The sequence below is a fragment of the Episyrphus balteatus genome, chromosome 2 (genome assembly GCF_945859705.1).
Source record: "Episyrphus balteatus chromosome 2, idEpiBalt1.1, whole genome shotgun sequence".
NCBI classification, from domain to species: domain Eukaryota; kingdom Metazoa; phylum Arthropoda; class Insecta; order Diptera; family Syrphidae; genus Episyrphus; species Episyrphus balteatus.
This window is the reverse complement of record NC_079135.1, coordinates 93,699,993-93,727,972: the sequence shown is the minus strand read 5'-3', so window position 1 is coordinate 93,727,972 and position 27,980 is coordinate 93,699,993. Positions and strand designations below refer to the sequence as shown.

At 31.9% G+C, this 27,980-nt stretch overlaps 2 protein-coding genes and 2 long non-coding RNA genes across 6 annotated transcripts in view; 1 reads left to right on the top strand and 3 right to left on the bottom strand.

The window, feature by feature from the left end:
- Positions 1-21,066, top strand: part of LOC129911211 (protein ovarian tumor locus) — a 36,004-nt gene extending 14,938 nt beyond the window's left edge. For 2 of the 3 annotated variants that reach the window (XM_055988930.1, XM_055988932.1), the window contains 9 exons: positions 10,344-10,498; positions 10,570-10,950; positions 11,019-11,155; positions 13,786-13,956; positions 14,038-14,956; positions 16,850-16,938; positions 16,991-17,404; positions 17,466-17,942; positions 20,367-21,066. In XM_055988930.1, coding sequence (XP_055844905.1) covers positions 10,344-10,498; positions 10,570-10,950; positions 11,019-11,155; positions 13,786-13,956; positions 14,038-14,956; positions 16,850-16,938; positions 16,991-17,404; positions 17,466-17,942; positions 20,367-20,516 — 2,893 coding nt within the window. In that variant the 3' untranslated portion in view covers positions 20,517-21,066. The remainder of the gene's footprint in view (positions 1-10,343; positions 10,499-10,569; positions 10,951-11,018; positions 11,156-13,785; positions 13,957-14,037; positions 14,957-16,849; positions 16,939-16,990; positions 17,405-17,465; positions 17,943-20,366) is intronic. The other variant, XM_055988931.1, reaches the window with a different exon arrangement.
- On the bottom strand, positions 2,991-8,274 carry LOC129911216 (uncharacterized). The gene is made up of 3 exons (XR_008771612.1): positions 7,893-8,274; positions 7,776-7,832; positions 2,991-3,068 (listed from the first exon to the last, which is right to left on the bottom strand). It is a non-coding gene; the product is annotated as an uncharacterized LOC129911216 (long non-coding RNA).
- A 58-nt stretch (positions 21,067-21,124) lies between the features above and the next one.
- On the bottom strand, positions 21,125-22,545 carry LOC129911215 (uncharacterized). The gene is made up of 2 exons (XR_008771611.1): positions 22,171-22,545; positions 21,125-21,495 (listed from the first exon to the last, which is right to left on the bottom strand). It is a non-coding gene; the product is annotated as an uncharacterized LOC129911215 (long non-coding RNA).
- A 2,862-nt stretch (positions 22,546-25,407) lies between these two features.
- On the bottom strand, positions 25,408-26,845 carry LOC129911210 (chorion protein S38). Its single transcript, XM_055988929.1, has 2 exons — positions 26,714-26,845; positions 25,408-26,585 (listed from the first exon to the last, which is right to left on the bottom strand). The coding sequence occupies exons 1-2, from the start codon at positions 26,756-26,758 to the stop codon at positions 25,521-25,523; spliced, it is 1,110 nt and encodes a 369-aa protein (XP_055844904.1). The 5' UTR covers positions 26,759-26,845; the 3' UTR covers positions 25,408-25,520.
- Positions 26,846-27,980: the final 1,135 nt, after the last annotated feature.

Sequence of the window (27,980 nt, the reverse complement as noted above, 5' to 3'; positions counted from 1 at the left end):
TTCTTTGAATTCAAATTGATAACATGTTCAAGACTTTTTTTTATAAATATAATTTTGAAAAATATACATTGCCGCCCAAAAAAAAGTAAATTATTGAATAAAAAAGAACTCGAGTGTTTAAATGCTTAAATATTAATATATTTTATAATGTTTATTTATATTAATATACCTATATTCTTAAGAATAATGAATTAGTAGGTATTGCAATTTAGTTACAATTTTCTGTAACTTAATACTTAAATTGAAAAAAATAATGATAATGTTTCTATTAATTTGGACAAAACTAAGGCAACTTCATTCAAAATCAATGTTTTCTATTGAGTTCAATCTTAATTTCTACATATTTTGTGGCGAAGCCTTTGTTTTTGTCACCGCTCTACACCTCTTTAGATTATTATCCTTTAGATTTGCAATAAGGAAACCACTTTGACTATTTTTGAAATATGCTTCAAGTCTTGTAATGCTAGAATGCCTTCCTCAACCTGTGGAATCATGACGATCTACAAACTATTTCTTAACACAAAACGGTACATAATACCATATATTTTATGAATTGAACCCACTCTATGTCCAGATAATCATGTGCTTACCATAACATACCCTTCTCTATGTTTAAAAATTTCCTTTGAAATTCGAGGATTGGTTATTATTTTTATTGGTTTTTATCAACGGACAATTCCGTATTTAATGAAAACTAACATCATCTTTCATCTAGGTACTGCCCAATTAATGTACGAGTAGTCTGACGAATTTAAACCTTTCCTTTCTACATTTTGCTGAAATATAAAACGTTTCTTTCTTACAACCTTAAAATATTATAAACCGCCGTCAACAGCTCTCTGACGAATTGTTTTTCGCACCTTTAGGTTCAATTCATTTTTTAATTCCCTAGAGACATTTTTTAAATTGTTCTTCCCACAATATTTTGACTTTTGGGCTACCACCTCGATGAATCGCTTCGAAGGAATCGGAAAAGTTACAAAATTTAACCAAACGCAATATCACTGATTTATTAATCGATTATCATTTTGGTAACTCTGCTTGTTTTGAGCCACTTTTAAATTCGCTATTTAATTGTAATCAAAACAATAGGGTTTTATCTGGCGCAATTTCAAGTTAACTGAAAATAGTGAATAAGTCAATTTTCTTGTTTTACATATAGTACGATTTAAAGTAACGACATTTTTCATCTCTTACGGGTTATTGGATCATTAACAAGAACCAAATCGTAAGGAATTTTCTTAAGCGTTTATAGTGTCCAACACTGTATGTGGAGGAGGTTGGTTTTGAAAAAGGTTTTATTTTATAAGGCTGTACAAGTTGATACACAATTTTTCAACTTGGCAAATATTTTAAATATTTGTCTTTGGACAAAAAACCACTGTTGGTATGATTCGCAAGGTTTCTTTGGCGGTAAACAATTTTAGCACTTTCCTATCGCATTCCATTTTCAACGAAATCAATGCAACATCCTTCGAAGACTACACACGGGTGAAATATGTTATAATAGAGTTTGCGAATTAAATTGTAATATAATTTCAGTTTCAGTCGAAACTTATTCACTTAACCTATTGAACTGCATTATTATCTGATATTTTTTCTAAGCTGACGTGTAAAGTCTTAGTAACCTTAGTATCCAGTCCCAAATAAAATACGGCTATAATCATAAGTTATTACCAAAAGCAGACCTAACTAAGACTGGAGTTTAAAGTAATTACACAGATTAGAAGCACCTCTTTTTAAACAAAATTTAGAAGTGAAGCTAAACTGTCTATGAATGAGATTAACCCCAGATTTTTTTTTTAGAAAGGGTTAAAAAGTAAGAAATGTCCTGAATAAAATATTGAGGGAATTTTAATTTATTGCATCATTTTAGCTAAAATTAGACAGATCATGAGTTTCAATTCATTTTGCTCAGATGTGGGGTAACCCAAGACTATCGACACAACTTCGCCCTAAAGAACCCTATCCAAATATTCTTTAGTATCCATTAAAATCGAACTGTCGACAGTTAGGGATGGGTGAGTTATTGTGGTGGAAGAACCCGGTCTATGATTTTTGTGGTTAAAAGTGAGATCGACACATTGGGACCTAATTTCTTGAAATAAAATAGTGTCGGCAATGGCAGTTTCACCACTGAATCTTCTTTATGTTTTAGATTTAAATCTTTAGATTGTTTCATTTATCTATCATTAAAGTACTTAAATGAGTTTTTGAAAACAAAATTTAATCAGTCTCTTAAATCTATTATTTATATATTAAGAGCAAGACAGCGTGCGACGCACGTCCACTTACAGCGCTTTAACAAAAAGAAAATTAAACGATTTTACACCTAATATAGAAATTTACTATGAAATTTCTATCCAACTGTTATATACCTAATGTTTCGGTCTTTTAATATTTTTTTGCCCAGCTAATAATTACGATAAAATTATTCCCCTAATCTGAAAATATCAAAAAGGAAAACAGAGAAAGAAAAAAAGTGTCCAATTTAAACTCTTAAAACTAAGAAATAAAAGACAATTTTGCTGTTGAAGAAAACTGGAAAAAATCTTATTTTATTTGAAGAAATGTAACCTGTAAATATAGAAAAAAAATTAAATTAATCAATAAAATTAAAAATTATAGAATTAAACTAAAAATAAACCCATTAACGTTAATAGGATAACAATGAGATAGGGTCTTCTTAAAATTCTCCAACATTTATATTTCAGCCACTCTAAATTATATTCCTGAAAATAAAAAAAAAATCAAAGCAATCATTATTTTAAAAATCAAAAAAAAAAAAATATTAAAAAAATATTAAATAAATGTCAATACGTACTGAAAATCTAATTCTTCTTGTTCTTGGCCTTTCCCTACGGAATAACCGAAAGAACCTTCTGCTGATGATATTTTGTTCAGCGTCATAAACCAATCCAATATTTGGCTGAAAAGAAATTATTCAAGTTATAAGAAATTTCAAGATTTTCAAATATGTATTCGCTTACGAAGACAAACGTTCCTGGAACATTTAGTGGCCTGTCTTCACCTTCAACAGGAAGCAATGCTGGCAAATAAATTTGTCCCTTTTTTTTTCAAATAAAACCACCAAATTGTATTATTATTATATTTGAAATAATCCAGTCAAATAAGGGTTAAACCTCGGAATGAATGTTAGTAGACATTTTTTTTGCTCAATATCTTCCTTTTGCCATTCTATAACATATCTCAAAAGTCTAGAAAAATCTCATGTCCGCTTGTCGCGATTTCAAGGTCAAATCGCGAAATGGAGATTTTCAAAATTAGCAAAAGTAGGCTATGGTATTATATACACATATGATACATGATTTCAAGGTATTTTTTAATGCAAATTCCAAAAAATCTAAAATCAAGACAATCTGACGTCTCTGGAAAAAGTTATACCTGTTTTTCATCTGTCAACTCATATTATTATAACAGTTGCAAACTTACTGCCGAAAAACCCTTAAAAGTTATGGTAGATGAACCAAATTTTGCATGAAAATTTTAGAATCCATCATTATTAAAAATCAAAACAATCCATTACAAAAAATATATATACCTACGAAATAATGGTATTTTTTGATGGAGGGGCAAATTTTAGGATATGCACTAAAGAAGATTCTTGTTCATCTTAGGAATAAGTGCTAATAGGCTAATTTTTTCATTTTAATCTTTGTTTGGATATTCTTTAACTACCCTCAAAAATCTAAAAAAATCTCATGTCCGCAAGTCCTACTTTTCTTGGTTTGAATAGTCTATTTAATAGACCCGAGCTCCAGAGCAAAAATAGAACAAATTCGTTCAAGACTTTTTATTGGCGATTATGATTCCTTGGCATACAAGAATACTCCACCCAAAAGTGCTACTAAATCCATTGGTGCATTTCTGAGAAAACGGCAACACTGGTCGGTTTTCAGTTTTTTTGATTTAACTCGAAAACCAAGCCTGACTTTGAAATGGTTCAAAGACACTTTTCATAGCAAATTAAATTTTCTGTCAAGTTAAGATGGTTAAAAAATTTTAAAAACTATTTTTGTCTAAAATTCTAACCTAAAATCAAAGAAAAAAAAGTTAAAAAATTGACAATTTTATTTTTTTTTACTAAATCAAGGGTCATTTTGTGTATGTAGCCGGGACGTCCAAACTTTGTACTAATGAAATAAAGTAGAGGTAAAATCCTTTGATAATATGCAATTTTTAATTTTTTTTGTCAAGAAACAACTTAAATGTACCTATTCAAAAATTAGCACTTTTTCTAAATTTTTGACTTTTTTAGTTAAAAGCAAGTTTTTAAAACTCGATAAAATCGTATTAATTGGTAACTTTTAGACTTTTAAAGTAAACATACTTCGAGGGATTGATTTAATATAAACTAAATATGACAAACAAAAAAATTAATTTGCATCCTTATGGCCTTTTGTGCAATTTTGTGTATGTGCATTTTTATAAATACGGGTCGAATGGATGGACGGAGAGCCATTAGCTTTGGTCTATTGCATAGAAGAACATTTAATACCAACTCTTTTACTGTTTTCAATGGCCTGAAAAACAATTCTTGTAAAATCCGCGACCAACGAAAAGTTTCTCTTGAAAAACGAAAAAAATACTCTAATGAGTTTGAAACAAAATAGCTCAGGGAAATTAGTAAATCAAATTGCACTTTTCGCGGGACAAATTTTTTTTCATGGAACGTATTTAGGTGAATGTCCTTATCGTAAAAGTGAATTTTTTGGGATGATAAGATATCGGGAACAGCCGTCATCTTGGAAAAGAGGTCGGTGCCGTTTTTATTTTATAACTCCATTTTTACTCATTTAAACCAAAAATGTCCGAGGGTAGACTTATTATCAATTAAATTATCTAAAAAATGATATACAAATGAATTCCGTGAGTTAGTTAAATTCAATTTTATAGTCGGTCAAAGTCCGGGTTCTTCTCGCAAGGTTAAGACAATATGACATTTTTTCAAATATCTGAAGAACTTTTGATTTGTTTGGGATTTTCTTAAAGAATGAATTATAGCACTTTTAATTATCTATGAAATGAACCCTTTATTGTTTTTGTAACCATCACATTGTAGAGGCAACCAAACGTCGAAGTCATGATATACGATTTTTTAACTGAACATACATATTTGGGATTTCAATAGTTCAAATAAACAATCAAAAATTAAACACAATAGTCTCGAAAACATAACGGCTTACACACCTCATATCTTGAGTTATACTTATCGTAATGCTGAGATTGAGGTGTTCATGTTTAGGAAAAATGACAGGGCATCAGTTCTTATATTTAGAATTTTAAATAGTGTCACTTTAGCTTATTCACATTAATTGGAAAATTCACTTCATTTAAAACCTCGAAAACCATATAAAGGTTAACATTAAAGATTTCAAACTTTGAATTCAATATTTAGACGAATATAGTTAAAAAACTGTTTACTTATATTTTGGTTATACCTCCACTTCAAAAATTTGCTCGGTCTAATAGAAGAAAACTTGTTATTTTCTCACTTTTGGATAGTAGAATGTGAACTTCGACGTTAGATGGCTTATACATTATGTTGGTTACAGTAACGATAAAGGGCTCATTTCATAGATAATTCAAAGTGCTATAATTCATACTTTAAGAAAATCCCCAACAAATCAAAAGTTCTTCAGATATTTGAAAAAATGTCATATTGTCTTAACCTTGCGAGAAGAACCCGGACTTTGACCGACTATAAAATTGAATTTAACTAACTCACGGAATTCATTTGTATATCATTTTTTAGATAATTTAATTGATAATAAGTCTACCCTGGGACATTTTTGGTTTAAATGAGTAAAAATGGAGTTATAAAGTAAAAACGGCACCGACCTCTTTTCCAAGATGGCGGCTGCTCTCGATATCTAATCATCCCAAAAAATTCACTTTTACGATAAGGACATTCACCTAAACACGTTCCATGAAAAAAATTTGTCCCGCGAAAAATGCAATTTGATTTAATAATTTGCCTGAGCTAATTTGTTTCAAACTCATTAGAGTATTTTTTTCGTTTTTCAAGAGAAACTTTTCGTTGGTCGCGGATTTTACAAGAATTGTTTTTCAGGCCATTGAAAACAGCAAAAGAGTTGGTATTAAATGTTCTTCTATGCAATAGACCAAAGCTAATGGCTCTCCGTCCATCCATTCGACCCGTATTTATAAAAATGCACATACACAAAATTGCACAAAAGGCCATAAGGATGCAAATTAATTTTTTTGTTTGTCATATTTAGTTTATATTAAATCAATCCCTCGAAGTATGTTTACTTTAAAAGTCTAAAAGTTACCAATTAATACGATTTTATCGAGTTTTAAAAACTTGCTTTTAACTAAAAAAGTCAAAAATTTAGAAAAAGTGCTAATTTATGAATAGGAACATTTAAGTTGTTTCTTGACAAAAAAAATTAAAAATTGCAAATTATCAAAGGATTTTACCTCTTCTTTATTTCATTAGTACAAAGTTTGGACGTCCCGGCTACATACACAAAATGCCCCTTGATTTAGTAAAAAAAAATAAAATTGTCAATTTTTTAACTTTTTTTTCTTTGATTTTAGGTTAGAATTTTAGACAAAAATAGTTTTTAAAATTTTTTAACCATCTTAACTTGACAGAAAATTTAATTTGCTATGAAAAGTGTCTTTGAACCATTTCAAAGTCAGGCTTGGTTTTCGAGTTAAATCAAAAAAACTGAAAACCGACCAGTGTTGCCGTTTTCTCAGAAATGCACCAATGGATTTAGTAGCACTTTTGGGTGGAGTATTCTTGTATGCCAAGGAATCATAATCGCCAATAAAAACTCTTGAACGAATTTGTTCCATCCAAAAGGGTCTATTCAATAGACTATGAAGATAAGGTGCAGATTTTAAAAAATTGAAAAACTACACTTCAGATATTTGTGTCAGATCAACATGAATAAGGTGCATTACTTTTCAAGGATGGTCAGGTTGACTTGTTTGTGAGTTTTATTGGAATAAGTGTTAAAGAATACCTTTATATCATGTCGCTTATGTTGGTATACATATAAAAATTTAAACTTTTCTTATTAATTTTTTAAAATCTGCACCTTATTTTCAAACCAAGAAAATTAGGACTTGCGGACATGAGATGTTTTTAGATTTTTGAGGGTAGTTAAAGAATATCCAAACAAAGATTAAAATGAAAAAATTAGCCTATTAGCACTTATACCTAAGATGAACAAGAATCTTCTTTAGTGCATATCCTAAAATTTGCCCCTCCATCAAAAAATACCATTATTTCGTAGGTATATATATTTTTTGTAATGGATTGTTTTGATTTTTAATAATGATGGATTCTAAAATTTTCATGCAAAATTTGGTTCATCTACCATAACTTTTAAGGGTTTTTCGGCAGTAAGTTTGCAACTGTTATAATAATATGAGTTGACAGATGAAAAACAGGTATAACTTTTTCCAGAGACGTCAGATTGTCTTGATTTTAGATTTTTTGGAATTTGCATTAAAAAATACCTCGAAATCATGTATCATATGTGTATATAATACCATAGCCTACTTTTGCTAATTTTGAAAATCTCCATTTCGCGATTCGACCTTGAAATCGCGACAAGCGGACATGAGATTTTTCTAGACTTTTGAGATATGTTATAGAATGGCAAAAGGAAGATATTGAGCAAAAAAAATTTCTACTAACATTCATTCCGAGATTTACCCCTTTTTTCTCCTTATTTGACTGTATTAAAAGAAAATAATTAAAATAATTTTCTTACGAAATTATTTTGTCTTCTCATCCAAAATCTTGGATTTGTCCATTGTCCGCTGTCAAACTAAAATAACGGTTTGGTTAATTATAATGGTTTAACATTAAATTTTTTTCAAAAACTTACATTTCTACAAAAGGCTATGTCCATTAAATTGTTATTCATCTTTAAAATCCTCTTATTTTCTTTTCTTCAAATATTTTGATACTTTTTAATACTTTTTTTGTTTGGCTTTTCGTATTTTTGATACGTCTCTCGACTTGAAAAAAGCCTTTATTTCGTTGCTTAGGTAAACTTTTCGGCAGCAGTTGGGTGTGAATTATAAGCTTTTAATGAAAATATTTTTTTAGGCCCTGTTTAGACTAGGATGTATAAATAATTTTCCTTAGGCCCTGCTTAGACTAGAATGTGTAAATAATTTCTTAGGCCCTGTGTAGACTAGGATGTATTGTAAGCAGTGATTTATGGGGGGAGGTTTTGATTCAAGGATTGCCGAGCTGCTCCACGAGTTTAGTGCGCCAGAAATATTGGCAAACTTTTAAAAACCAATCCAATGCACTTTTATACTTTAGGTGTTGCATCTAAAATGGTAAAAATGCATCCGATGCACTTTTTTCCAAAAATGTTCAAAACAGTTTAACACTACTGTCGTTGTGTCAAAAGTGCATTGTCGTTGCATCCAAAGTGGCAAAAATGCATCCGATGCACTTTTTTCAAAAATGTTGAAAACAGTTTAACATCACCATTTTTGGGTCAAAAAGTGCACTGGCGTTGCAACCAAAGTGGTAAAAATGCATCTGATGCACTTTTTTCCAAAAATGTTCAAAATACTTCAGCAACATCATTTTTGGGTCCAAAAGTGCATTGGCGTTGCATCAAAAGTGATAAAAATGCACTTTTTTGAAATATGCTCAAAACAATTCAGAATCATCATTTTTGGGTCCAAAAGTGCATTTGGCGTTGTATAAAAAGTGTTAAAAATGCACTTTTTTAAAAAATGCTCACAACAGTTCAAGATCATCATTTTTGGGTCCAAAAGTGCATTGGCGTTGCATCAAAAGTGTTAAAATGCACTTTTTTGAAAAATGCTCAAAACAATTCAGAATCATCATTTTTGGGTTCAAAAGTGCATTGGCGTTGCATCAAAAATTTTTAAAAAATGCACTTTTTTGAAAAATGCTCAAAACAGTTCAGAATCATCATTTTTGGGTTCAAAAGTGCATTGGCGTTGCATCAAAAATTTTTAAAAATGCACTTTTTGAAAAATGCTCAAAACAGTTCAAGATCATCATTTTTGTGTCCAAAATTGCAATGGCGTTGCATCAAAAGTGTTAAAAATGCACTTTTTTGAAAAATATTCAAAACAGTTCAGAATCATCATTTTTGGGTTCAAAAGTGCATTGGCGTTGCATCAAACATTTTTAAAAATGCCCTTTTTTGAAAATGCTCAAAACAGTTAAAGATCATCATTTTTGTGTCCAAAATTGCAATGGCGTTGCATCAAAAGTGTTAAAAATTCACTTTTTTGAAAAATACTCAAAACAGTTCAGAATCATCATTTTTGGGTTCAAAAGTGCATTGGCGTTGCATCAAAAATTTTTAAAAATGCACTTTTTTAAAAAATGCTCACAACAGTTCAAGATCATCATTTTTGGGTCCAAAAGTGCATTGGTGTTGCATCAAAAGTGTTAAAATGCACTTTCTTGAAAAATACTAAAAACAATTCAGAATCATCATTTTTGGGTTCAAAAGTGCATTGGCGTTGCATCAAAAATTTTTAAAAATGCACTTTTTTGAAAAATGCTCAAAACAGTTCAGAATCATCATTTTTGTGTGCAAAATTGCAATGGCGTTGTATCAAAAGTGTTAAAAATGCACTTTTTTGAAAAATACTCAAAACAGTTCAGAATCATCATTTTTGGGTTCAAAAGTGCATTGGCGTTGCATCAAAAATTTTTAAAAATGCACTTTTTTTTTTTTAAATGCTCATAACAGTTCAAGATCATTATTTTTGGGTCCAAAAGCACATTGGCGTTGCATCAAAAGTGTTAAAATGCACTTTTTTGAAAAATGCTCAAAACAATTCAGAATCATCATTTTTGGGTTCAAAAGTGCATTGGCATGCACTTTTTTGAAAAATGCTCAAAACAGTTCAAGATCATCATTTTTGTGTCCAAAATTGCAATGGCGTTGCATCAAAAGTGTTAAAAATGCACTTTTTCGAAAAATACTCAAAACAGTTCAGAATTATCATTTTTGGGTTCAAAAGTGCATTGGCGTTGCATCAAACATTTTTAAAAATGCACTTTTTTGAAAAATGCTCAAAACAGTTCAAGATCATCATTTTTGGGTCCAAAAGTGCATTGGTGTTGCATCAAAAGTGTTAGAAATACACTTTTTTGAAAAATGCTCAAAACATTTTAACAGCATCATTTTTGGGTCAATTGAGAGCAAAAGTGCAGTAGAATGCTTTCTTGAAAACCGAACGACTCGCTATTTCTATTCAAAACTACTGTTTTATTAGTATTTAATTATTTTTGCCACTCTTAATCTTGTCTTTATCTGTTTCTTCCACAGACGCAATGTACTTCTCTTTGAGCCATATACACTCGGTAGTAATTTCAGCTATCGTCCAGATTTTAGTGATGTATTCCGGGTTTTCTATACTCCAGAGAGACATTTCGATTCGGTATTTACTAGCGATTACATCAAAGATGTTGCCATTTGTCAATGTGAGTATTATTTTCATTTCAACTTATTTCGTTCCTATTGATATTAATTTTTGTTTTACACACACACACAGCTATTTGCTACGAAATTCTCTACAAGGATCTGTTTAAACTTCCCGACGTGACATTTGCTGTCGAGCAAATGTTGCATTCCAGCTCACTAGAAACTTCATCCTATACCACCGAATGCAATGAAGATGGCTATTGCACCAAAATCATCATCGAAGATGGTCGTTCCTTTGAGTTTGATTTGCCAGAAAATACTCTTTGCATATTGGAAAATCATAGACTGTGTCATTTTCATAATCCAAATTTTCCAAGATTCTCTGAGGATTTGCAACGTGAATTGAAAGAAACTAAAAAAGAAGACAACGAACATAAATTTTTAAGCAAAACTGTTGATTCACTTTTGACTGATAAGTATATTTCGTGTGTAAGGCAATTGTTATTGGAAGGTAAGTTGTTTTTTTTTTTAATGAAATTAAATTTTTATTCTACATAGGAAATGTGTTTATTTTTGCAGGTATAACACCTTTTCCATATAAAGTTGCAAAAGCTCTTGATCCAAATATGTATAGAAACATAGAATTCGATTCGTGGAACGAAGCTCGAAAGGAATTGAAACTTCAGAATTGGTATAATGGTGATTCAAACTTTAAGGTATGTGATTGGATTAGTTCGGATTTTGTTAGAGATTATTAAATGTGTTCAGAATAATGATTGGTCAATTTCAATTATTCATAATTTGGTTATTTCTTAAATATTTTTATACTAAATTATTTTGGGTAACGTTTTTTTTTGAAGAACTCAGTGAAAGTTTTAGTTCTTTCTTGATTGCCGATTTATTCGCACTGATAACGACTCATTTTTTTTTCACTGTGAAAACATTAAGGCAGGTATGTAGAAATGGCCGTCATGAGCCCCAGGCTTGTTACCAAATAGCCCTGGGATACGCCATTTTGTTACCATAATTCGCGTAACATATGGAACGTGGGTGTTTGATTTTTTTTAAATTAAAAGATGGTCGAGCTACCGAGCATATATTCATATCCTAAAAAGAGCTGGCAGGTTTTTGGAAGAAAACGATTTCTATCTATTTCTTCAATGATCGGGATCAAGTCTTTGATTTTAGATTTCATAAGCTCATCAAAGTCTTGCCTGTAACTTTACCATGAATTTTCGATTTTACAAGACCAGAACGGTGACAAAGAAGGTTTTCAACTCCTTAACCGTATGCACCTCTATCGGCGTATCCTATGCAAGTTGCTAGAATCCTGGCTATGTCCTCTTGTTATTGTCAGTTCCGATTTCATTACACACGCCTTAAGGCGCTATAATCTGTTGTGGATTTCGGTCTCAACAACAATTTTTCCTAAGCCAGATGAATTCAGTTTCGCTCGCCAAGTATCAAAATCAATACATACCGGAGTAAAAATCATCTAAAGATTTCTTGTTTCAAGATCTGCCGTTATGTCGATGAGGTTTTTCCTGTTTGTAGCCACTGTTGTCGAAGGCTTTTTTGGACCATGCATTTCAAACTCTCGGCCCACAACGAATAACTTTGCACAAGTTTATAAGATCTCGTGGCTTAAATCAGGTAAGCGAATTTTCTGATTTAACCCAAGCAACGCCAACGGTAGGTTAAACCATGGCAGTTATGGCATTCAAATGAAACTTAGCTTTTTGGGACATCAGAAGAAAAACAAGGATTTGACGCGCTTTCCTACGTGTAATATGTTAAATTTAGGTAAATCTTCATCCTCGTATTAAAACCTAAACTTTGAAACTGAATATGAAAAAGGTTTGCAGAATACAGAATTATGCCTTTGAAATACAAGTGCTCTTAATTTCCTTTCATTTTTTCCATGAACGCATATGCCTTCATAGAATAAATGCCAAATGATATGTAAATGGAGGAACGCGATTTCTAATGTGACTCCGAAGTAAGTTCCAATTTTCTTTGAAGCCAAATTTTATATGAAATTTTTCAGTCAGATTTGGGAAATTGAAAACTGCCATATAAAATCGTTTGCAAATTTCACACAACCTGTCGATATGAGCAGTTATTTTTACATATTAAGAGGAATAAGTCACCTATAAGATCCAACATAACTAACACTTTGGTGAAAAAAATGATAGCAGAGAAGAGATTCCAGGAATCATAAAGAAAACATTAATGTTACCATTATTCTTATTTTTATAAATCTGCTTTATAAAAATTCTAGTTTTACTTATTTTGGGGCCCATAAAAAATGATTTCGACACGCTTACTTTAGACGTTAACAAAAACGGTAGAGAAGATCTTTTATGCGATGTTAAGGAGGCTGATGCCTCTGTAGTTGGCGCAGTTGAGAGGGTCTCCTTTCTTAAAGATCGGGCATACAATTCTCAGGATGTATCGTTTTAACCTTCTAGTAAAACTAGCAAATCTCATTCCTACAATAGAACTCTATTTTTCGTGCTGCTTTTTTTTCTCCGTAGATTTCCAGGTCGCGTTTCGTTTTGAGATTTTTTAGGGAATTTTGGGATTCGCGTACTAGGGCTGAATCTGTAATCATAGACGTTGACCTGCATGCTACGTTTTCTGACTGTGTCTCCAAAGATGCCTTCTATTCCTGGTTTATCATTGAAATCAGAAAAGACGGTTTCAATACCATAATTAGAGATTTGCTCGTAGATTTTACGAGAAGCCTATAGGTTTTTTTTTTGAGGAGCTGGTGGAAACTGCTTTTAATGATGTCGTCTTTCTCCTCCATGGGGTCATAACAGGAAATCAGACTTATGTTGGAAATCAGTCTTGATTCGGAACGTGGTGAAATAATTAAGACTCAGGACATTCTGATTGAGTCTGCCTTCAACGATGAATTATCGGCGTTAACCCAACATAACAAGACATTCAGTTTGTGCATTCTGTTTATTACACTACTATGTTTTTGAACACAGCAAACAACAACCGAAATTTTGAACCCTTAATTTTTTACTTCATGTCATGGTGACTCTGAGAGCAATAACGAGAATGATGTGTTGACTAGGCTAGAATTATCCTTTTCTGATTCCATAAAAAATTCAAAAAACATTCAAAAAGCAAGGTTATAATAACAATTTTAATTATGTTCTTATATTGAATTTAAAGCTCTTACTTTCCGAAGTATATTGCAATTGAGTGATGCACAAAATAGTTATATATATATTTATATTTGTGTATTGTTTAGTTTCTAAATTGTGTTCGTAAAACATGTGCATATAAAAAATTGTATGTCGTCCTCCCTGTCTCTTTTTGCATGTTATAGTTGTACAAATATGAAAAAAGAAGATTGCGCCGAATCTTGCAGGTTGGTGCCAAGTGTCATGTAAAATTGCAGAAATCCGAAAGTGACCTCTACACTTGCCATATTCAAGAGATTGCTATGGAAAAAGGATATTGTGTTGTTTTTATTGAACAACTTGGTGAAAAGAGACTTGTAAGTTATTATTCAAATTTTATTTAAACAATAAACTTTGGTTTCCTCTTAAGAATGTTTATTTTTTTTTTTATTTTGAAGGTCCCTTATGACTCATTGAAACCATTGCCAGCTGATCAATTTAAACCCTGGTCACTGCCATATCATCTACAACGTCACATTCAAAAGTGTAACACTTATCGCTATTCGCGCCAGTTCAACTATCGCTTCAAGGTTGACCAACAATTTACCTCTCAATACTGCTTATCGAATTTAAAATCATCTGATGACTTCTATGACAATCCCAAACACAAGTCGGACTGTATTTATAAATTAAATCAATTTACTCATTTGGAGAACTTTCAAACCCAAACCATGGAATATTGTACAATGCCGTTGACAGTCGAACACTCTCGCGATATGACTGATAGCAAATTATCGCACAGAAATGATTCTTCTCGAGCCCAATCACGTTGCTCTGATATTCCAAAGACAGATTGTGCAGGCGAGAATTGTGGCGGAGGAGTGGTGTATGAAAATAATCCTGAGCAACAGGAAGCATCGCCAGATGGGCCACAAGTATACACAACAGCTGCATACACAGATGAATATTTAAGTTATGGTTTTGATCCGAGTATCATTCAAACTGGGCCGCAGGCTTTAATACCAAATGGTGGAGGTCCCATGTACTATATGTACAATGCTGGTTATCCTCCTGCTGGCGGAATGTATATGCCCGCACCTCCGCCACCCCAAATGATTGCTACAACGCAAAATCATGTTGGTTTCTGTCCACAATATTATCAAGTGCCACAACCGAGCAGTGGCAGTGGCGGTTACAATGGAACTCCATCGATTCATCGACGTCAATCAAACACCACCCCTTTGACTGGTCGTATTAATTTTGATGTAAAAAAATCAGTGAAAGCAAATGGATCAGATTTGCCAGTTGATGTTGCTACTTTGAGATATTTCTTCAATTTGGGCTTGGAATATCATCAGAAACTGTACAAAAATATTGGTAAATAGAGAAAGTACACCGCACATTTTGTATGGGAAGTGGCTTTAGGTGAAATTGTCTGAATTTTATTATGTTTTCGTCCTGATAAATCAGAAGTCCATATGGACAGAAAGTAAAAAAATTAATATTTTTTAAGATAGCGGTGTTTTGGCGATGACTATCTCAAACCTTTTTTACGGAACAGTAGCTCTCCTTTTTCTTGGTTTTTGAGGTCGCTGATCCCGAATCCGATACAAAAATTGACCAACGACATACGACAGCTGCACAATTATTGTCCCAGCATTTTCAGAAAACTGATCGACAGTTGCCAACTGCTGAACAAATTCTGGACCCCCAATCGAAATATTTTCCCAAATTTTTTTCCCTTTTTGCTTGTATGTACATATTTTGTTTTTTTTTTTTTTTTTTTGGAAATAACGATAAAGATAAAAGGAAAATAAGTTCCCAACAATTTTCGATTGTGAACCTTTTTCCCTCGGATTTTTAATTCAGAATAGGGCTTTTTATCATAAACACCATATCATCGGCACAAAGCCAAAACCGCGAATCTTTTAGTTAGTTTAGTTATTGTGAGAGGCAAGGGGACTCACGTTCATAAAGCACTATTTCCACTTCGCACAGTGCGACAGTAAGTGTAATAAAAACAAATTCTGCAAAGGAATATTTTCACACTTTTGTATTATATGATTATTTATATATTAAAAATGGTTTACACGTTTTGAATAAAACTTAATTGTGTAGGCGAGTTCGAAAATACAAAATAGTGTCGACACGGTCCGCCCCCTGCCACGCCCACTTTTGTACATGATTATTTATTTATTAAAAACGACTTGCACCAATTGAATCAAATTTAGGAAATTTGATTATCTAGTTGAGTTTAAAAACACAAAATAGTTTGGGCCCTCACCGCTCCCTGCCAAGCCCAATTTAGTGGCTATAGGCTAATCGATTGCAAATCTTCCATTTTATCGTCTATGATGACACTTCTAAATATGTATAGTGTTTGGGTCTTCCCCGACCAGTTGCGCGTTCATTAAGTGGCGATACATTTTGCAGATAGGTTTAAGTGCTACCTAGAAGTGTAAATCTATTTTTAAGCTTAGCTTCATGGCGCTTATCGAAGAAAGCATTATTCGTTGAACATTGCTTTCATCGTCCGTCGTTAAAGATTTTAGTCAAAAAACTTAATTTTGAACTTTAAATCATTTTTAATATGAATGGAACATTTTTTTCTCTTCAATTCATACAGAATAGTTATTAACATATTCAATTCGTGATTTTTTACAAAAGAAATCCATTTTTTTAAATTTGTAACATTTGGCCTTGTCGTACAAACGTTGAAAATTTTTAAGGTTTGCAAAAATTAGCATGAACATTTTGCATTCCCGTAAAGTAAAATAATAAAACAGTGTAATGACACTAAAAATTCTGCTATACTTTGCTAAGCTTATTTTATAAATATAACCAAAATGGAAAAAAGCAGTTTCTTATGCATTGCTTCCACCTCCGATCAAGATTTGTGTCAAAATTTCCTCATTTTTTCTCTTAAAATACTTTATGTGGCTAGTGGACAATTGATAATTCTTAACTAATTCAAAATGAACTTAACAACTGCATCTTCTACAATGTTCTTGCCAAAACAAATCCACCTTTCGAAAAGTTGTTCATTTTTTATGGTCTGACTTTACCCTACAAAAAATCAAAAAAAGTAAGCATAGAAACAAACGTATACAACTTTAGACTTTCTGCCCTTATGGACTTTTGATCAGGGGCTTGATGACAACAACATACCAAGATGTCAGACAATTTCACCGAGGGCAACTTCCCATACAAAATGTGTGGGGTCCTTTATTTTAAGTTAGGAATTGAGTACATTTTTTTCTTTTGAAATAGATTTATCAATTGACTCGAAGGAGGGCATTTCTAAGGTGTCTCCTGATATGCAGCTCGCAAAACTTGATGAAAATGGCAATGATATTGGGGTAGGTGAACTTAACTTTTGAGATCATTTTTTATATTAAAGTATATTTGTAGGTTAAACCAGACCCAAATAACAATATCAATCCATCTAAAAACAACAACAATAACAATTATTCTGGACAAAATAAACAAAACAATGGTCAACGTCGATTCCCTTCGAGGTATTTTAACAATAAGGAACGCCATAACAACTATCGATCGGCTCCACCAAATAATCGTTATCATCAAAATGATTATAACAATTCTGGTGGCGGTGGTAGTGGAGGTGCAAATAAGGGACACAAATCCAATCCCAACCATCAATCGGCAGCCAATAATAATTCTACACCGAATTCACGAAATGGATCATCGTCCAATAACATTCCTCGTCCTGGAAGTGCAGGAAATTCACTGTCAGCACCAGAGTTTGTTAGCCAAGGATCACCAATGGTAACATTTGGAACTGTCGAAAATTGTGATCTCATGCAGGTGAGTTATTTCTTAACCCTCACTTTAAGGTTGAATAGTATTTTCAATATATTTTTTATAGACACCAACAACATACAACGCAAATGGACAAATTGTTACCTCATATGTTGGTCCTTATATGCAGGAATTTGATCAACAACAACATCCACAAGCAGTACAACAATCCTCGTCAGGACTTTATATGCCAATGCCTGTTGGGGCATCTCCTTATGGAATTTATGCGGCAGGTCCATCTGGTCCACCAGTTGCAATGCATTCAACCGGTGGATATCCTTATTTGAGTGGTCCTCCTCCGGCTGGTGTTCCAATGCATTCGCCAAGTCATACTGGCATGCCAGGACAAAATCCAATGGCACCAACTTATTACGCTACTCCAGGTGCAGAATCTGGTGGTCCGACTTTGGTAGATGCTTCTGTGGATCCAAATCATTATCCCTGTGTTGGTTATCCACCACCAGTTCAATTTTATTATTCGCCAACTAATGGAGTGCCATCATCCAATAATCAACCTGTGGGATCACCTGGCTTAGGGCCACAGGTGAGATTATTTTGATTATATTTATTTTACAGGTTAACGAAATTTAAGATTTTTTGTTTTTATACGGAAATCTGATATAACTTTTTTTTATGATAAAATATGCAGTGATTCGTCCGGTTTCAATTTTTCGATATTTTTAATCAAAAACTGTGGGTTGCTGGTTCTTGTTCTTGACCCATGAAAACAAAATGTTCTTAAACAGGGTGTCCCAGTCAACGCCATAGACGAAAAAACTTGGGTGCCTAAAGTAATTCTAAAACGAAAAACTTATGGGATAGTTTACTGGTTTTTGCTTTATAACGATAGTCATAACGGTTTTTAAGCTTTCTAGATATATTTTAAAGCTCTTTTTATCAAATTTTAATTGATTGTAATTTCGGTCCTACTAACGGTTTTCCCGGATTTGAATCATTTATGTATCAGTGTTTTTTCCTATTTTTTTTTACTTTAACATTATTATTTTTTCTTTTTTAATAAAATGCGTTGCTGAGAAACATTATTTTACTTTAACTATGAAAAACCAATTAATTCTCCTAAAATTGCTGAACTTTTTATTACAAAAATGTAATACATAAAAAACAAAAATTAATTAAAAAGTAAATTTTTTGAATAAAAATCAATAAATCGCATAGACTGAGTAGGTGTAGTGTTTGGAAATCTTGAAAATGTATATGAAATTTTATAACCGCCAAAAAACACAGAAACGGAGAACGAAGCGAAAATGAAATGAAAATGATAAAATTACCTTATGGTATTGCCATTAAGCGATAAGTTTTTCGACTTAGGATTTCCTCAGAAACCCATGGTTTTTGGCTGTAGTGGTGACTGTGAGACAACCTGTAGAAATCTGAAATATCCAATTGTCCCTATAAATCTTGTCAATGTCTTTTAAGAAATAAAGAATTTACCCCCAAATACAATTAGAGGAGCCCAGATAAAAAATGAAAAAATCTCGATAAAATCGGGTAGGCCATTTCTTGATTTGGTTCAATTGAGCGTACTTCATAAAAAAAACTTTCGATTTAACCAAATAAGGGGCTGCCTTTACTCTTGCTTTGTATCAAAAACACTTGGTTGTATCAAGTTACGTATTTTATTTTGTAATTGAGGTATTATGAAATTATAGTCAGGTCGCCCACTGCAGAAACGCTTTACTCATCAGCACGAAAAAACTAAAAACTTTTACGCGGGATACCTCTGAATTTTGAAAGTCGACGATAATTATCTTAAATATAACACTTATGTATATCGTCTCTTAGCTCTATGAGATTCACAATGCACTCTACCACGCCAATCGTCGTACCAGGATGCGGACGAGTTCACTTCCAATTTTCTTTAGCGCGATGAGTACAGCGTTTCTGCAGTGGCCGCTCGCTCTATTTTTTTTTTATGATAAAGCTATAATTATATCATAATAATAATATCATAATAGTGTCCGCTTAACTGGAAAGTCAGGGAAAGCAATTTTGGTCAGGGAATGTCAGGGAATTTGAAAGCGGTCAGGGATTTTTTCCTGTATCATTTTTTAAAAAATCGCTGAGAAAAACATATAAGCTGGAATCAATCACGGCATCACCTTACTCCCACGATAAACTCCTTGAAGCTGTAAATAGATCTGAAAAGTATTTTATTTCGATGAAGTTTTAAATAAAATAGCTCAAAATGGCCAAATGGATTTTGTTACTTGAATGAAACGAAAGGGTTTTGTAAAATCCAACGATAAATTAAAACACTTTTCGAAAGGAATCCGGTTTTTAAACAAACATTAACTTCTTCAAGTGTCTATAGACCTCAAACTTTTTTAAAGACGAGTTCTTGGAGTCCAAGCTTATTTAACAAAATATAAAGGCGAACAACCTTTATTATTTTACTTATATGAAGATTTACTTATATTGATAAAAAAAAAAAATAACGCTTGTACGAAAGGATCTCAACTATTCACGATTGATCTGTCTCATGAGTCTAATTAATTGGAAGTAAAAAACGTTGAGAATGAAGTTAAAGGCCAATAAGTTCGTTACAAAAAAAAAATTTACAAGAAAAAGAATTTTTAAACTTTAAACTCGAATGCCGCAGGTTAATTATTTTTTTGTTTATTTATTTATTACTGTAGTCTATAAAATAGAAAAAGAAGTCCGTTGAGGTATGATCTTAATAAAAAGATTTCAGAAGACGCAGGTTTTTTATAGATATTTTTTTTGTTTAGTATTAATTATGGCTATTTTCGAAATTAATATAGTGCAGTTTGTACCCAAACCCATTTCATAAAAAAATTACTCAATACAAATCAAATTTCGTGACCATTGCTTGCTTAATTGAGAGTTAAAATCACCGCAACACATTAAAGTAACAGTTTATTGAGAAGCATCCATATAATCTGTTTTTTCTGTTGAAACAGTTCCTTTATTATTTTTTTCTTCGTAGGGATACTGGTGCATTCCGCCACCAATTCAAACTCAGCCATCACCACAACCTGTTACAATGTTGGCTTCCTGCAACCAACCCCAACCATCAGGTAATCGACGTGACATTCCACCAAAACAACAAACACAACATCCATCCGGAGAACAGTAAATTTAATAATTTTTTTTCATTACTTTCTATAAAATGTAACATCCATACATTTAGTATTTACATTTCTACCATTTTTTTCCTCATTAATTTATCTCTCAAAACTCAAAGTTATATTTAAAAATTTCAATTTATTAGTCTTTGTTTTTTTTTATATATTTTAGTTTAAACATTTGTTCAAATAGTTATATCAATCTTTTGTCGCATTCAAACAATTTAAAGGTCCATAAATCGATCAAGCTGCGCGTCTATTTCAAGATTTTAAAATTATTTAAAACTTTTTTTTTTTTAAACAATTATGCTTCTTTTTGAGTCTTTAAATTGTTTGAAATGCGCCTGAGAACCTAATTTATCGAATAATTTTTAGAAAGTAATTTTAAAATTTACATTTTTAAAAAATCCCCACCATTCGGTAATTGCTTTACACAGGTTGTAAGCTATCACCGAACTTTCTCCTCGATGTTTTTACAAAAACAAATATATAACACATAAGTTTATTAATATTATTATACCTACTTTCCAAATATTAAATAAAATATTTTTACTAATTCAATATTATTTTTTTTTTCCTCAACAAAAAACAATAAATAATATTAAGTAAACCATAATAATTTATATACAACAATAATATTAACACTTTATTAGATTTAGATTAGTTTTAGTATATTATTTAGCTTTTATCTATTAAACATTGTTTTAATTATATTACAAAAAAAAAAAAAATTAAAAAAATGTTTGATAAAAACGAACAAAAAAATAATAAAAAAATTTAGCTTTTAAGACCAAAACTTTAGTTTTTTTTAATTTAATTGATTGAAAGTGTTGGCTTTCTTCTTCCTCCAAATTGCAAGTTGTCCATTATTTCCAACATCAATTCGAGTATGTTTCTTATTTTAAATGGTTCGTTTCCTCTTGGTCTGGCCAAGTCAAGATTTTTGCTGAAGTTTATTTCGGCTAATGCAATGCTAGATGAGGTTGTTGGCTGAAAATATTTCAAAAATATTTAAAACTATGTCCGTAAGATTTTTTGAAAAGCTAACAAATATCCGCAACAAAATTTCATAAGTGGAATAACTTGAATTAATTTAGGGTAGCTCACAATTGAAATAAATTGAAGTTAAGGTGTCAAAAATAATTGATGCGTAATTTAAGAATACGAGGTGAGTCATTTTTTTGGAAAGTTGTTTAAAGACATTAAGCTGGACCGTTTTTTCAGTTCGTAACTTTAGAGTTAAAAATCACACGATCTTCAAAAGGACACTTAATTATTGGACTGTAAATTTTTGGATTTTTGTGGGAAAGTCACTATCTTAGGGTCTGAAATAAAAACAAAAAGGTAAGAATATTCAAAATAAAGCGACATAACCTCAAAATTATTCACCACAAAAAAAATAATTTAAAAGATAAAGAAATTACGACTTTGATAAAACAACTTTTCAAACTAACGGTTTGGGAGTTATAGATCAATTCTAGTTTCCCAAAATGACTGATTTTGCCAATAGATGGCTCAGTTAAATACAGGACTTAAGCTTTTCTAAAACCCTAATTTCGTTATTTTAAAAATCAGCCCTTTCGAAGGAAAACTATCTTTAATGAACTTGTAATATAACATGTCACCCATGATCGATTTTAGAACAATAATTTATCATTTACTCACTTGTAAACAATTTAAAGAAGTTATTAAAACGATGACTGAAAAAAATGAACTAATTTGCATTTTAGTTAATTATTTAAATTAAACCAATTTTCAGAATCTAAAATAATCTTCAATGTTTAAACCGATAATCTCAATCCACAAAAATTTACAACTTTCTACAATTGATCTGAATCGCTTGCTTAAATATGATTTTGCTGACCTTTGATAAATGCACCGACCTAGTTCTCAGACAATAATTTGTATATTATCATGTCATGCAATGTTTTGATTTACAAAGAAGACATAAGCTTGTTATGTTGTCGATTTAAATGCAACGCATGCTTATATTGCTTAACTCACAGGTAATAACAAAAAACAATAGAATACATAGTTGCATTTAAGTGGGAATCATTCAAATATTGCATACATATTATAAATTCACCGAAAATTTTTATTAAGTACATATTTGAAACTTTGTTTTACCTACGCTCGAAAATGGGCGTCGCTTAAAGGGAGAAAAAACTTTAATGATAAATCTGGGGGTTTTCCAATGTAATTCAAATAGGATAAACTCGTTTTTCGAAAAAGCAGTTTAAACGTATACGTCTTTTTTCTGAAAGTCCAAGAGGCAACAACTACTGTCGAATTATTAAGCTCATAAGGTAAGATAGGGTAAGACAGTAAGAAAATTTGTTCTGTTCAACTTAAAATTTAAAATTTTTGTATAAAATTTTGGTAATAATAAGGGATGAACTTATTGCATTTTTATATCATGCTCATGTTCAAAATTTTGAGTTTGAATATTAATCCCTCTCTTAAAACGAAAACCATTGCCATTAGATTTTTTTCTTGTTTTAAAAAGATAGCAAAACGAAATTGTGGAAATTTTACGATTAGCGTCCCTTCGCCCGAACTCATTTCTCCGGGAGTTTTCATTCATAACAGGGCTGAATATTAAAAGGACTTGACATATTTGGAGAACAACATAACAACATTGGAAACAACATAACTGCATTAAAATCTAACATTCTATAGAACTAGATTTTTTATTTTATGTAGATTAAAATATAGAACTATGTTAGTTGAAATTTGACATTCAGATGTAAAAAGTTGCTTCGTGACGCTTACTTCGAGAGTAATATTTTTTTCACTTTGTTATGCAGTCATTTTACTTTGTATTTAAAAAAAAAAAAAAATTACCTAATCAGCATTTAAAGATAACAAATTTTGTATCTCTGAATTTTTATAACTCATTTCTTTGATGTTTAGTTACATAACTACTATAATCATGAGTTAATTTGAATTATTTTTTTTTATGCAGAATGAAACGTAGATATGTGATCTTCTTTTGAACTTTACTAAGAACAATGTAACAAACTATAAATTACACTGGTCAACAAGGTTTTTGTTACAGACACCAAGATATACTTTTCTATAGGTTTTTTGGGTGCTGAGCTCGAATCCGAAGTCAGAACAATTCTATAACATCACGTTTTTGAGATAATCCCGTTAGAAAATCGAAAATCCCGCTTTTTACCAGTTTTCGAGATTATTCCTTAGCTTTTGGTTATTTGTTTTAAATAAATTTGTAACGGTTTCTAAAAGAACTAAATCTTGTATTTCTAAATCCGTTTAAATCTCTTAAATATCTCTTTTCTTCTTTGAGAAATCTTAAGTTGAAATCAACGTGTTTGGTATATCTCATGTTTACTTGCTTTTAATAGCAAATCTTTGCCAATCGCTTTCAAATTTTGACACAATGTTCCATTTAGAATCTCGCAAGTTTTTACACTTAAGATTTCTCAAAGAAGAAAAGAGATATACGTGATGTGTGTGATAGAATTGTTCTGACTTCGGATTCGAGCTCAGCACCCAAAAAACCTATAGAAAAGTATACCTTGGTTTCTGTAACAAAAAAAAAAGTTTAATTTTGTTGACCAGTGTTATTTTCATTATGAATAAAATATATATATGCACCTATGTACATTTATGTTTTCCGGTATTAAATTACATCCGAACTGAAAATAAAAACAACACAAATACATGCACGTCATTAATATACATAGACTATTAAAAAGAAAATTTTGGATAGGTACCTACTTTATTATTAGAACAAAAAGGAACTTTTCAAAAGTGCAACCCACTTGACCAGTTTATATAATTCACTAAATTTTTGCTAACTTATCAATTTGAGTTTTTGCGTTGACGGACGGTGTCATCGAGAACATTATTTTTTATCAGAATATCATGTAATTTAATCTCGCAAACAAAGTCAGTCATTGTTTCCGGGTTAGCCGAAATAAAGTATGTATATTGTATGTATACTTTTTTGTGTGATCTATAAGCTAATAGGAGATATCGCATTTCAAAAATAGGGTAGTACCGAAAACAACGGTTATATGCGTGTTTACACATCGACGGTTCATAACCTCGTAGGTCGAAAAATTCGAAAAAAAATATTATTAATGCAAACAATTCAGAAAATTCAGAGCTATCTTTTGGTATATTAAGTTCAACAATGTTGGTTTTGAACATTTTTCAGGAATGACGAAATTCAAAAGCTCGTAATGATAGATCCCTTACAAAAACTAGAAACACAACATATTGGTTTTTGATTTCTGAAAAACTTTGCAGAAACGACTTACGAGGTTATAACCTTCGATATCTAAACGATAGGTGCTACCGGTGAGCCATAGGATGCTAGAAAAAGCAACGGGTTGGATCAAAGCAAGAAAAAATCGCACGTCAGGGAGGGTCTATTACCTTTATTGAAAGTGTTAATTAATTATCATTCAATTCCCTTCGAACTTCCCTTCCCTTCTGTGATTGATTCTTCGGGATTCGAATCAAAATTTCGATACGAAAGGAAATCTTGATAAGGCCGAATGATAACCTGATGGTAACGTCCAAGATCAAGACCGGTTTCACACGTCACCGGTTAAACGGCCCGGTAAACCAATTTTTTTCCATTCGTTTTCAATTTATTCGTGTGAAAGCGCCCATAAAAACGTGTACCTCGCAGTCGGATAAACGGCCCGTTCAGGGGATCATCATAAAGGGTAGTCTAGGGTGTAATCAGATATAAAGATAATTGACTCAGAGAATTTTATAAACGACATTTAAACAGGTGTCAGTTGCAAAAAGATTTTAGATTTGATAAATTACCCTACTAACTTGGAATCAAAGTTTACTATAAATAATCTACCTTTGCCGATTCTGGTTAAGGTCTCAACAAATAAACAAAAACAACCATTTTATAAAAAAAATGAAAATACATTTTATTTAAGGAATTTCGTTTGTATAAATACTATTTTTCCCTAAAAATATTTCCTATGTTCAAAAGAACACATCAATATTTTCAGTTCCAAATTTTAGTTATTACAACCACATGGAGGTTGGACTTGGGGACCATATTGGAAGTTTGTTGTGTCGGATTGCAAATCAAATTGTTGTTGGTTTTGTGATTGAGCTTGTGCGTCAGCTTGTGCCTGTGCTTGGGCTTGAGATTGACCCTGTTGGTTTTGGAAGGAATATTGACCTGGTCCAGTTACGAATTGGGCTGGGCCGGCTAAGTATTGACCGGGTCCAGCTGCGAATTGACCTGGTCCAGCAATGAATTGACCTGGTCCGGCGGCGAATTGAGCTGGGCCGGCTACGAATTGACCTGGTCCTGCGGCGAACTGAGCTGGTCCAGCAGCATATTGGCCTGGACCGGTAACGAACTGAGCTGGTCCGGCTCCGTATTGAGCTGGTCCTGAGTAGTATGCTGGTCCATTTTGTAACTGATTATAACCAACACCAGCAGGTCCTTGGGATGCCTTCTCGTTAACGTAATATTTCTCTGCTGGTGGTTTCACGACATTGACGTAGACTGGCTCAACCTTAACTGGGCGAGGTTGTTGCTTGATGAATACCTTGCGCAAAATCACTGGTGGGGGCTTATGCAAAACAACTGGAGCTGGTCGAACAACTAGAGGAGGGTGGTTGACTAGAACCTTGGTTGGTGGACGTTTTACAACAATTGGAGCTGGTCGATGAACAAGAATTTCACCCTTGTTCGAGAAGTATGATTGAGAAACTTGAGAACTTTGAGCTCTAGGGTCTACAGCAGCATAATTGTATTGACTAGCTGATGGGCCACCACCGATTGGTCCAGTAAGTGGTCCAGACAGAGGTCCACCAATTGATCCAGCAAGTGGACCACCGATTGGACCACCAATACCTCCAACAATTGGTCCAGAAACAGCACCTGGTCCAGTAACTAATTGACCATTGTTGCTAAACAATGAGTTCTGACTGCTGGAGTCTGAACTTGCACTAGCTGAAGCAGCTGCACCGGATTGTGAGTCCAACAATTGTTGGTCGAATTGACCAACAACATTTCCAGAGCAAGGTGTTGGAAATTGTTGCACAAATTGTTGCTGGCAATTGACCGCCTATATGATTGAACAAACAAAAATTTATATGAAAATGAATCAAAAAACTTGAAGGTAACAATTTGATATAAATTGCTAATTAATGATTTTTTTTTTTTTCATTTTTTGATGTAGGTAGAGATACTCACCACAATTGCAATCACGACTTGAAACAGTAAACTAAACGTATTCATTCTAACTATGAGACAACTATGAGACTGCTATTGGTTTGTAAACGACAAGTTGTTTAAATATCTTGCATCTTCAAAAGGCCCACTAATTAATTACGTGACATTTGATTAAAAAAATATTTGTCAACGAACCTTTTGTTTGGTTGGGACTTTGGTTAAAAAAGACAAGTAGAAGGTATTTGTGGAATGATTAATTTTGCGTGCTTAAGAAGAAAGAAAGAAACTTATGTCCAAGAATCTACGTGGTGTGGAAGTAAAACATTCTTAATAGTAAAAGATGTGTTGAAAAAAATGTAATAAAAAAATAATTATAAATAATTATATAAAATGTAAGAAATAATTATTATGAATCATAATATACATCATGGGAGAACGGCACATTTATTATTTTTAATTTTTATTTAGTATAATTTTAATTTACAGTACACAAGTACTGAGAGAAAATCAAATCAACAACTGTACCCTTTGGGGGAGAGAGGAAATGCAAAACAGCGCGTCTCGATTGAAATTTTAAAATAATAAAGAAGATAATTCCGATTCCTTCGAAACAAAGACTTTTTTTTGTATGATAGAAAGACAGGAAATTAGGATTCTCATAATAATTGAAGAGTTTAAGAAAGTTTTTGTTAACATAAATAACACGTGGATGCGGATTTTTTCTTTAAGCCTAATTCATATTCTCAATTATGCTGATTTGTGAAACAATTGCATCGTATTACAAATTAAAAAAAAAAACGAAATATTGCCGAATACAATGAAAATAAAATGCAAGTCCTGGTACGTAGTTACTTGATCTTAATCTAAAATTCGGTTAAAATATTAAAGCATTTATGTAAAAATGCATAAGAGAATATTCTTAGTTTATTTTTGCACGAAATTTAACAAAAACTAGATAAAATTTATAAAACTTGATTTAAAATTACAAACAAATTTTAAATAGTTTTGCACACCAAATGAAGTATATACATACATACATATGCGACATGCCATTTAATTTCTCGGAAACACAAAAAATTAAGTCCTTAGAACCGTTTGGTCTTGTTTTAAATGTTTTTTTTTTTTAACAATAAGAATTCTAAAAATGATTCAAAAGCAAAGCATTAAAGATTTTTCAAAATTATCCAAAACAGACTTGTATTATTTTATCCAGTATACTAGAAAATCGGTCCAGTCATTCGGAATTTTTGTATGTATGAAAATTCAAAAAATACAGTAGGTATACAGA